We start from the raw sequence: 12,062 nt of genomic DNA, 5'->3' as shown, positions 1-12,062 counted from the left end.
GCACAAACAAAACTAATGCCAATGAAACCAAATTTGACAGATGAAAAGAGCGGACTGTCACCTTTCCAAAACATATTTGGATTGCCCGATTAGGCAACCAGAACCGGAGATATTCGGAAAAAATTTGCACTACTAACAAAAAGCGAACGAATATATGGATCCACCCAATAATATAAATATTATACATATATATCCTGTAATTTGTCCAATGTACTCATAACATTGTCCTCTATATATTCCATTGAAATTGCGTCACGTCTCAGTCTGACTCGTACATTTCCAGAATCTTTTACTAAATTCTGCACCCATGATCTATCTTAAAATTGTGTAAGGTGGAAGTGTGAGAACAGACACAAGCTACAAAATTCAATAAAAAATTATTTAATAAATTCGTTTATATTTTACTTTCATAAATTTATTATACATATCAGTTTTAGGATTAACGTTCTCTTTACATAAAACTTTCCATTTTTCGATTAATTCTTCTTCTTTTGGAAAGTATAAATAACTTATTTTTTGATTCTTTGTGTTGTGCGAGTTTTATGACAGCTTTTTATTGACGGCATAACAAATAAAATAAAAATAAAATATAAATCTGTATAACGAAACTTTTAAAAGATTAACTAATTAAATTAACTTTAAACTTATTTTTAATAAAACTAACACTTTGAATGCGACTGACACTTGTGTTGCTACGTGTGAGCATGCGTGAAGATGGCGGATATCAGTCATTGCCACAATATATACAGTAGCGCAACTCTCCCGATTTTATGTTGGCCAAAATGGAGAGCGCATACGTGAAATAAGCAAGTTGCCCTGTCTCATTTTCTCCCTTTTTTATTGTTCTCTCTTTCTCTCTCTATTTAAATAAGCGTTTCAATGTTCCATTTAAACATTTGTCTTTCAAGCAAACATGGTTCAGAGTAGAAATTTAGAAGAAAGTATTACGTGTATTGTCCATTTGGTGAAATGTTGTGTGAGAAATGTCGAGAGATTGGTCTAATTTTTGTGAAAAAGTGAACAAAAAGTAACATAGAGAAAACGAGCAAAAAGGATTTCTTTTTATTTATTATATTTTAAATTTATTTTTTGGACATACATGTATATGAACTTCTTTTATATCTCTCAGCTTTCTCATAACATTTTCATAGAATATAATTACATAATATTTCTTTATACAAAAAATATACATTTTTAAGTTAATTTAATATTTTTTTACATTTTCTTTTTATTTTTCAAAATAAACTACTCAAACTAACTTACTTCGCTATTATTTGTGTATATTCTTTTAGATCATCCAATCAGAATTTTAGATCCAGAAGAGTATATCAATAGCAGCAAGCGCTTACTCAACTGTTGAGTCTGCTAAATGTAGCCATCAGTTGACATTACATATTTATTGATTGACGTTAATGATTTATTTTCCTATTCATTTTCTGGAACATAGTTCTCTCTTGCATGAGAAGAACAAGGAATGGTTTTCCTACTAAGGAGCAGCTCAAAAATTAAGGGTTATATATTTTTGTACCAGGTTTATGCCAGAATCATATTAATGAAGTTTTATGTAGTCCTATTTTCAATGACTTATCTCTTGAATATAGACTAGCTTTGGGATTGTTTTGGAGATAAGGGATGGAGCTCGAAAATCGAAAGAGCACTGATTTAAAAGCTCATAAAAAGCTCCTAATTCTGAGCCTAGAAGTAATTTTCTATTGTTAATTTTAAGAGGTGGGAAGGTCTGAGTGGACTCCCCACCTTCAAATTAAGATTCCTGGGACGAGCTCAAAATTTTTTTTTTACGGAGTTTGGAAGCTCATAAATTGCTCCAAATTCTAAGTTATGCGTTTTTTTATTTCGGTATGATGGGGAGGGGGAAGCAGCTGGACAAGGGTATAAAGTTTACTATACCTTAATACTTTTATATACAGAATTATAAGACTAATCCACTGGTGTAATAAAAATACACCGTTGCTTAAAAAAAAAATGCAATTTGTAATATGCAACTACTAAGAAATTAATCCGCATACACATATGAAGCTGCCGGAGTCAATATATAATATTCAAAATAGCTTCTATCTTTAATCGTTCATAATATGGTTAAAAAGTAAGGTATTGAAATAAATAAAAAAATGCATTTTATAGGGAATGAACAATACATTCATAACTCCTGATCGAAATTTCAAGATAATGTTAATCTTCTTTATTAAAAAATGTCAAATATCGCAAAAAAGCCATTTTTTAAGTATTAAATCTCAATTATCTTGGAAATCTGACGTGCTAGAATTTTTTCGTTTGTGGCATTGTTTTCAGCATCCAAAAATCTATAAGAGACACGTAGTCCGGTCCGAAGTAATTTTTTGCTGTTAACTAATGTTATTTATGATTTATGCATTTAAATAATGTAATTTTCTTATATTTTTATTTATAAAAGGATTCTTCTTATATCCCTACTTCCTCAAAATAAGATTAAAGAACTATTTAAACAATGAAAATATATACAGGGTGTTTCAGAATTCGAGGACACGAATTGCACAGCGTAATAGGGGATGCGGTCCACTTGACGTTACAAATACTTTGAAGTATTTGTAGCATCAAGTGGATTGTAGCCTCTATGTGTCAAAGAAGCAACTTTTTCCTCTGGTAAAATTGGTTTAAACGCAAATGTTTTCTAATTGATATCGCTGAAGAAACGACTGAAAGTAAAATAAGTAGATTAGACAGCTCGTGAATGATTACGATATTTAAATGTCATGCATAGTTTTTATAAACTCTTTAACAGAATAGTAAAATAATAACGTACATATACTCATACGCCGGGTCGCGTGTGTGTATATACGCCGCTTCTGATCCATGTGTAACGCAGAGCGCTCATTCGTTAACTTAAAATTATTCTCATTAAAAAGTAGATACTGTTTAAACGCAATTTTGCCAGAGAAAAAAGTTGCTTCTTTTGGCACATACAATCACGCTGTGTACAATCCATGTCCTTAAATTCTGAAACACCCTATATATATATATATATATATATATATATATATATATAAAATCAGAATATATAGAGTGTATTAAAAGTATGGAAACGGTCGAATATCTTGAAAAGTACGTGAATGAATAACTTTATTATAGTGTTTTGAAAAGCTCTTGACACCAGCTATTAGATTCTGCCATAAAAAATAGGGTGTTTCATTAAAAAAAAATTGACCTTAACCTGAGTTTGGCGACGCCACCAAAGGTCAAATGATGTAGTCAGTGAATAAAGTTTTTTAAACTCTATAACTTTTGTCTGAAAAATTTTTCCCGAAAAATGCTTTGTTTTCGAGATATTCGATCGTTTCCAGACTGATCCACTCTGTATACTGCGAAAAAATCATCGCATCAAAAAAATTAAAGCATAGAAAAATTTTGGGCAAAAATTGGTCAACTTTAACTAACGATAATTTTGCGAAAAATTATTGTAGGGCGTTTTTTTTTTTAATTATAGCTTGCAATCTCTATTTTAAGACGCTATGGCCAAATTTTAAGTTTGATGCACCTCTGTCATTGTAACAAAAACATGAGAGAGTGTTTGTCATATTGAAAATTGTAAAGTTTGACGGAATGCATGGATTTTGTAAAATTTTTTGGAGAAATGCCATTTGCGTCATAAAGTTTGAATTTTCCCTTTTAATTAAAAAAAAAAAGTTTCTGCAATTTTCCCTTAAAAATTTTACAAAATCCATGCATTCCATCCTCTGCATATAATGCCAAAATTGCTATAGCGACTTTAACACATGAAAACAAGTTGAAAATGTCTAATAAACATATGTCCGATTTTGAACGGTTTCGGAGTTACGGGATATTGAAGAAAACATGAATCATAGTATATATTGTTTAATGTTCGTTATTCTATTTAATATTTTACAAAAAATGTTCAAAAGTTCCTCCGTCCTTCGACTTCGACTCTCTAGCACGAATTAATTGTTTCGGATTTGATGACAAATATTTGAAGTTTCACGAATGATATCGGTAGCGTTAAGTACCAATTATCATAATTGTTCTACATTTTAAATCTCATTCTGGTAGATTAGATCTTTTATTCATCTCTAAAGAAAAAATCCAATAGCGTGAAGTCGAGACTTTTCACTGGCTATGTAATAGGAGTGGTCTCTTCCAATCTAATGAGGATAGTGGTCATTGACAGTGACATGTCAATGATCATCCTTAACATGTATTTGTTTACATTTCAGGGACGAATGAAAGATCTAGTCTATCAGAAAACGACTCAGGATTTAGAACAAAAGAATAACGAACATTTAATAACACGATTCACGTTTTCTTTCTTCAATATCCTGTAACTCCGAAATCGTTCGAAATGGGATATATGTTTATTAGACATTTCCAATTTGTTTTCATATGCTGAAGCCACTGCAGTTTTGGCACTGTATGTAGAGACGCCCTATGATTCCATGCTTTTCATATGCTATGACATAAGTCGATACAAATGTACACAGCTTAAATGCTGTGTTTGATTGTGTTGTCACTTTACATTACATTACAAATATCAAATTTTTATATTTTACTTACACTATTTATTTTTCTAGTATTATTCCGATAAGAGGTTTTAAAATTTATATTCAAAGAAAATATATTTAAAAAAAAGGATTGATCATACCTGTTTAATACCTGTATTCAGCTAGGCAACGCCTGTATTGCTTCATGCAACACTGTTAATTTTACAAGATTGCTAATAGTTGGAGCAGGTAATACTTCAATTATCCACTCGTAAGAAGTGGAAGTAACTCGGTAATAAAAATCATTACCAACAGCATTTTCGGCTCAATCGGACCAGGTTTGCATCAACCTGGGTTGGATTAATGCTCTACCAATAGGAGAACATGAAATGTCATTAATTAATTAATGAGTTGCAAACCTGGTTGGGCCGAACAGACTGTAAGACCGCAACTACAGCAGACTTTATCGCTAGGTCTTGATACTATGATTGATTTTTACGTTATCCTGGACCTGGAGTAATTCACATTCCACGATATACGTTAATGGATAAAGGAGGAAGAGAATAGTCATTGACATACCTCGACGACGATGTCGACGGTGTAGTAACGGACATGGTAGCGCTGATCTCGTTAATCATCGGCGCGCTGCTGGATCGCTTCAGACTAACGATCGGACAATCAACGTCCATGATTGTCGGGGTGACACGCGGCAGTCCCAGGTGTCTCAAAACGTAATCGTGCAACGTCCGCGCGGAGATGGCACATAGGAGAACCTGTGGCGTCCGAGATTATCCGAGAATGTCGTCTCCGTCGCTGCTACCGTCGAGCCTTGACGTTTCCAGATCTGTCACGCGCGTTTCTGCGAAATTCGCACGGATCTTACGATCCCGGCGTACGTTGTCTTCGCCGGCTGCCGTGACCGATCACCGACGCGAACATCGAGATGTCCACCCACACCGACGAGGAAAGCACGCGCATTCAGGTGACTAATGAACCTGTCTTGAGATGATTAACGCGCCCACATTCCCTGGGACGACGAGTGAGCACACTCGGGACGAGCACGGCGACGGAACGAAAGAAAAAAACTAGAAATTCTTAGAATCAGATCGCGCACAAAACTAAGTAACTCTAAGTAAACTCGAACGAAGCGGGCGCGAAGCGAGTAATCTTCGTGATCTTGATGCTGTTAATGATGTGACTAGCGTTACTGCCGCTATCTGCTACCTGCTACCTGCTACCATCAATATCACAGGCTGGACGCTATCATGCTCTGTAAAGCCTGCATCACACAATGATTGTTTTTCTGCTAGATTGCTAACTGAATTAGAATCTTGCCACTGTATTGGCTGCGATAATGACCTCTGTTACACGGCACGGTTTACGCCGAAATTATAACATCGATGTATGAAACTAGCCAATCATAGCTATTCCTCTGAAGAATGGAATCATTGTGATTGGACAATTTCATAACATCGATGTTATAACGTCGATGTTATAACGTCGGCGTAAAGCATGCGGTATAAACGTAGTAACTGATACTGGTCTATGCTGGATTCACACTGGATCCGATGTGCGTCGTACGACGTTCTGCAACCAATAAAAAAACAGAATTTTATGTTGTATCGATGATACGGAGCAAAATTATATTTTCTTATTGGTTGCAAAGCGTCGTACGACGCTCGTCGAATCCAGTGTGAATCTAACACTAGTTTCCACCAAGAGTTTAAACCGGATCAGAATGTAAGAACCAACCAACTATTAGTCGAACGACAGGGAAATGCTCGACTGTAGTTGATTGGTTCTTACATTCTGATCCGGTTTAAACCCTCGGTAGAAACTAGGCCACTGACAGCACCGCAGTCAATATGGTGGCAAGATTCTAATCCAGCAGTCCAGCAGACAAACAAGCATCGTATACCGCTGGCTTTTTGTGCTTGTACGACGTGTGATGATGCGACATTAGAGCTATCACACACAAAATTCCGCAACAGTAATCGTAAGGACCATTCTACACAACTTGCATAGCCGCATAATCATATGCATAAAGAAAATTATCCAATCACATTTTACGTGCGTCTTTATAGAAAAAATGTGATTGGATAATTTTCTTTATGCATACGTTTATGTGGTTATGCAAGTTTGTGTGGATATAGTCTAAGGCCTTCGCAATCAAAATTTTGTATGCGTAAAGTGTAAACTTAAACTGATGAATCAATAGGATACTGCTTTAGGTTACATAATCTAACGGAAATGGAAATAACAGTAAACTTATCCATAACTTCGCAATAAGGTAAATTTCAACCGATTGAAACTCGCTTTATGAATAAGTTAACTGCTATTTCTATTTCCGTTAGAGTACATAGATTTAAAGCAATATCCATTGTGATTGGCTCATCGGCTTCACATCTTACGATTATTATTGCGAAATTTTGTGTACGACAGCCCTAACGTCGCATCGCCACACGTTGCATACGCTTTGCTAAGCACAATAAAGCAAGCGGCACACAATGGCTGTGGTCCGAAATTGTTTGCTAGCGCTGGTAGCACTGTTAACACCGTTCCAAAAATCATAGTAGCACGCTATGGCAGTGCTGCGAGAGAGTAAAAACGTCACTAATTTGGTCGTCATTTATTACTGCGGCTGCTTTGGCTGAAGATGTGAGGCAGCTACAGCGTCCAAGATGGCGAATATCGTTTCAATTTGAAATGCATATTTGCACCAATTGCATGCTTACTAAAATTGGAATGTTCTTGGTAGCATGTTTTTATAATGACATACACAGCGCTGCCAATCAATTTTAGAACACAGCCGATGCTTGTTCTACTACTGGACTGCTGGCTGGATTCACATCTTGACGGAAAAGCAGAAAGCGGAAAAGCAGTGGCCAATCAGAACTTGCGCTGGTAGTAAGTAATACAAAAAATCGAAATTGTAGACTACCAGCTAGAGTTCGGATTGGCTGCTGCTTTTCCGCTTTTTCATCAAGGTGTGAACGCGTCCTTAGAATCTTGCCACCGTATTGGCTGCGGTGCTGTCAGTATTGCAACCAATACGGTGGCAAGATTCTAATCCAGCTAGCAATCCAGCAGAAAAACAAGAATCGTGTGCTGCAGGTTTTATTGTGCATACTGTTACAAAATTTTGTTAGGGCTGCCGCTGACAAAATTTCTGTAACAGTAACCTTAAGTCCGGATCTACAATATATTTTTAAACCTTAAATCGTAAGAAATAGACAAATCACACAGTCAATTATTCTCCTCACTCTCGACTGTAATTAGTCAATTATTTACAGCTTAAGGCTTAAATCACCTATTGTAGATCCGGACTAAAATGTGAACTTAAGCCGATAAGCCAATTAAGATACTGCTTTAAATCTACGTACTCTAACGAAAATAGAAAAAATAGTAAACTTATCCATAAGGTGAGTTTCAACCAATTGAAATTCACCTTATTGCGAGGTTATGGATAAGTTTACTGTTATTTCCATTTCCGTTACGTTACGTAGACCTAAAGCAATATCCTGATTGATTTATTAGCTTAAGTTTACACCTTACGGTCATTGTTGTGAAATTTTGTGTACAGCAGTCCTAAAAGCGGGAAGCACAGACTCTTGCATAATACATAACACATAAGGCATAAAAATGAACTAAAGTCTTTTATTTCCTTCCTTTTTGTGAAATAAAAAACTCTGATTGGTTGATTTTCTTATGCTTCATGTTTTATGCGTTATGCAAAAGTCGGTGCTCCCCGCTTTAAGCGATGCCCATATTCTAAATAATTATCACAATAAATAAATAAATACTTATCAATAAAAAATTTGTTACGTGCGATTTTAATTATGATTGTTTTTATTTTTATTTCCTATTTTATTTATATCAACTTTTCTTTATGATCGCGTAACATTATATCAATTTAATTATTCTATTATTAAATTATTGTATTATTAAATAATTATTATTATTTATTATTATTATTAAATTATAGTATTATTATTTAATTATTATTTATTATTATTTGCGATAATTTAATGAAATTTTCAGACGGCTATTGTGCATACTTATGGCATATGTGAAATAACCATAAATAAAAAAAATATTCGATTCTGGCCCGGTTGTTACATCTTTTGATAAATTTTACCTATTAGGTAAATCTGGCAATCCGCGCATGTAATTGAGAAATCTTGCTACTTATCCAATAGGTAAAATTTATCAAAAGGTGAAACAACCGGCTCTCATGGATGTATGGAACCATATAATCACTGAACTACACTGGAATGGGTATCTCCACTGATAGAAAATCGTAACAACAATTGATCAGCGCCATTTTAATTTGGTGAATATAAGAGTGAATCAGAAGCTTTCAGGTGCTCATGCGCAGTTATGTTTAATGTTCTTTAAGACTGAAATGCAATAAGCACAGGCAACAAGCAATAACGAGCCGTCCAATCAGAGCTCTGGTGTGTAAATTCGATATTATATCCCAAAACTCTGATTGGATGGCTCATTATTCTATGTTGCCTGTGCCTATTGTGTTTAAGTCTTTAGTGAGATGCATATGTCAGCAAAATCATTGTGTGTGGGGTTGTATTTGAAAGATTACTTTGAAAGATTATAAAATCGCGTAATTGTAAAATGTGCAAAACATCAACATGAAGTGTTCTATGTCTGGGTGTGGGCAGAGAAATAAAAAAGACATTTCATTTTATAAGTAAGAATTTTTGTATTAAATGTATCAATTCTTGCATATGTAGGCTGTGAAGTATTATTTTATTGAACGTACTAATAAAATTGAAGCGACATTATTTTTGTTTACATACCATGTTCATATAGATTTTCATACATCGATAGTACATCGATCGATATATCGATCACAGTGCGCGTGCGAACGCTTCTGATTCGCTCAAATATCGTCCTAATTAAAATGATGGCTGATCAATTGCAGCCACGAATTTTCCTCGATGCCCATTTCAGTGTATATATAACTGATTATTCGGTGATAATTTTTTAATAGTAATTTTTTTTCAATCCACATTTACGTCATCTTTCAAATAAAGGATCAATCCAAAATCTCTTTTTTTATATTTTCTTTTTGTACATTAATTAATGCATATATGCTATTAGTCTATTTTGCCGTAGTTTCGCTTTATTTTTGTTGTGCACAATCGTATTAACTTGACAGGTCCAATCGTAATATTATTTTTGATATGACATTTTGGACTTTACAGCACTTTACACAATAAAATTAATATAATTATCGTCAAAAATTTATCGCCGCTAGCCCATTTACATGAGCGACATTCAAAGTTAGCACATGAAATCACGTGACTTATTTGTCACTGAATGAGCGACGAGCGATACCATGAATACCTTAATGTTCTGTGCTTAATAGTCCTGGAAAGCAGCCAATAGCAGCAGCATACTGAAACAGCCAATCAAATTTGGGTCCAAACTCCTATTGCGCATTCGCGGAAATATTTCTCTCTGTATTTTTACATCATATGTTCCGCTCTATCCAATTCTCTTTACTCTCAGATTTCTCTTTGCGGTGCAGCATAACCAATATTTTTGCTTGTGTATTGTATACTTTGCTCTACCTGGGTGATATTTTTGAATGTCGTCGATTTGATTTTAAGGTTCAATATCTTGTGCGAAATATTGTGTTAACAATGATGTTTGTTCTGCGGCAGCTATATCTACTCTATTCGAAGCAAAGAATATGTACTCCAATAAGCCATTTGATTAAGCTATCTAATCACAAAATTCATACATCTAAAGGTTAGTCGTATCATGCTGTTAATTAAACTTAAAAAGTTATTAATTACTGTGGTCAAAGCCTCGTTACAAATGTTTTAAAGCATTTGATGGACCAATTAGAAGAAAAAATTTTACAAACTGACCAATTAAAAAACACTTCAAAGTGTTTGTAGCGTCGCGTTGACGTACCCTTAGAAGTCAAATCTATTGGAAAAAGTGATAATTATGCAGTTTAGTCTCCGTAGCTCAAAAATCATTAAAATTGGGGGTAATTGAAGAACGGAGGCTTTCTCATCGATTTCGGTGAAATTAAATGATTAGGCTCATTCGACGCGTTTTTATACGAAATGGACGAATCTGGCAAAAAAAGTGTTGCTCTGCACCGCGAACTGAGATTAAGCGTAAAGTTGATTATTGAGGTTAAGAAATCTGTCACAGCCATGTAGTACAATAGGAGCATGCATTGTCCTACAATTACTTAAAAAAAAATGGTAATTATTTAGAATAATCCCTTCCACCCACCCACCTCAAATCTTAATAAAAATACACTTATTTGACGTGTTTTTAAAACGAAAAACTCTGGCAAAAAAAAACACGGTCGGCCTTATGAATCGAGTTATTAAGCGTTAAAGTTGGAGGCTTTAGAGGTTAAGATATCTGTCATTCCGACTTAATATAGCGCTATGTATACGTTTTGTATTAATTACACAAATTCACTGCTTTAAAAACACAAATTCACTGCTTTTAAAATACAAATTTTCTGCTTCAAAACAAATTCACTGCTTTAAAAACACAAATTTACTGCTTTAAAAACGCAAATTCACTGCTTTAAAAACACAAATTCACTGTTTTAAAAACACAAATTCACTGCTTTAAAAATGCAAATTTACTGCTTTAAAAACACAAATTCACTGCTTTCAAAACGCAAATTCACTGCTTTAAAAACACAAATTCACTGCTTTAAAAACGCAAATTCACTGCTTTAAAAAACACAAATTCATTGCTTTACGAACAAAAATTCACTGCTTTAAGCATACAAATTCTTTGCACAAATTCTTAGACGCTTCTTTGACTAACTGCACACAAATCTTATCATAGATTTTTCTCAAAAACGAGAATGAAAAAACGAGTTTAAAAAATTACGATTTTTAATGGTCACAAAGAAGTAATAGGGCAATGGCCATTCTGGAAAGATATTTATATGCATAAATTTGCATATAAATTTAACCTCAAAAAGCAGACAATAAGGCGGTATTTATAGTCTGTTCTTATTTCAAGACTGTCTTAAGTAACGTCTTAAGATAAGATGCTAATACGGCTCTCTGATTGGTTCGTGACTTCTTAAGTCTGTACTTAAGACGGTCTTAAATATAAGATCCGACTATGAATACCGGCTATAATCTCATCTTGTTTTTGTTCAATGAAGATGTAGCTCTTGACTTATTATCGTATGTTCCACTATTTCATTAAGATACACGTAGTTTTAATATGTATTTTATCCAAATTATACAGATATTATATTTGTAATTTTGAATGGATTCTGGTGAGACATCCCAAATTTTCGGCACTAAAGAACCACATTAAAAACCAAAATTCTCTGCTTTAAAAATTGCTTCAAACACTGCTAATGCAAAGAATTTGTATGTTTAAAGCAATGAATTTGTGTTTTTAAGGCAGTAAATTCGTGTTTTTAAAGCAATATTAAAATTTTAGGGGAGGTGAGGAGAAATCATTCTAAATAATTACCCTAACTTTTTACTATTGCCACTGACAAGGTACGAGGGCAAGTCAATAAGTTCTTAGAAAATCTATCAAAGG

At 34.1% G+C, this 12,062-nt stretch overlaps 2 protein-coding genes across 3 annotated transcripts in view; one reads left to right on the top strand and one right to left on the bottom strand.

Moving 5' to 3' along the window:
• The window catches only part of LOC108756637 (protein FAM122A), a 15,691-nt gene extending 10,512 nt beyond the window's left edge, over positions 1-5,179 (bottom strand). Inside the window, exon 1 of the mRNA XM_018500607.1 lies at positions 5,070-5,179. Coding sequence (XP_018356109.1) covers positions 5,070-5,179 — 110 coding nt within the window. The remainder of the gene's footprint in view (positions 1-5,069) is intronic.
• A 4,801-nt stretch (positions 5,180-9,980) lies between these two features.
• Positions 9,981-12,062, top strand: part of LOC108756598 (adrenodoxin-like protein, mitochondrial) — a 29,948-nt gene continuing 27,866 nt past the window's right edge. The window contains exon 1 of one of the 2 annotated variants that reach the window (XM_018500519.1): positions 9,981-10,265. Coding sequence is in view for 1 of the 2 variants with exons in the window: in XM_018500518.1 (XP_018356020.1) it covers positions 9,989-10,265 (277 nt within the window). In the remaining variant the exon portion in view is untranslated. The remainder of the gene's footprint in view (positions 10,266-12,062) is intronic. The other variant, XM_018500518.1, reaches the window with a different exon arrangement.

The sequence above is a fragment of the Trachymyrmex septentrionalis genome, unplaced genomic scaffold, assembly GCF_001594115.1.
Source record: "Trachymyrmex septentrionalis isolate Tsep2-gDNA-1 unplaced genomic scaffold, Tsep1.0 scaffold129, whole genome shotgun sequence".
Taxonomy (NCBI): Eukaryota; Metazoa; Arthropoda; class Insecta; order Hymenoptera; family Formicidae; genus Trachymyrmex; species Trachymyrmex septentrionalis.
This window is presented reverse-complemented; position numbering and strand designations above follow the sequence as displayed.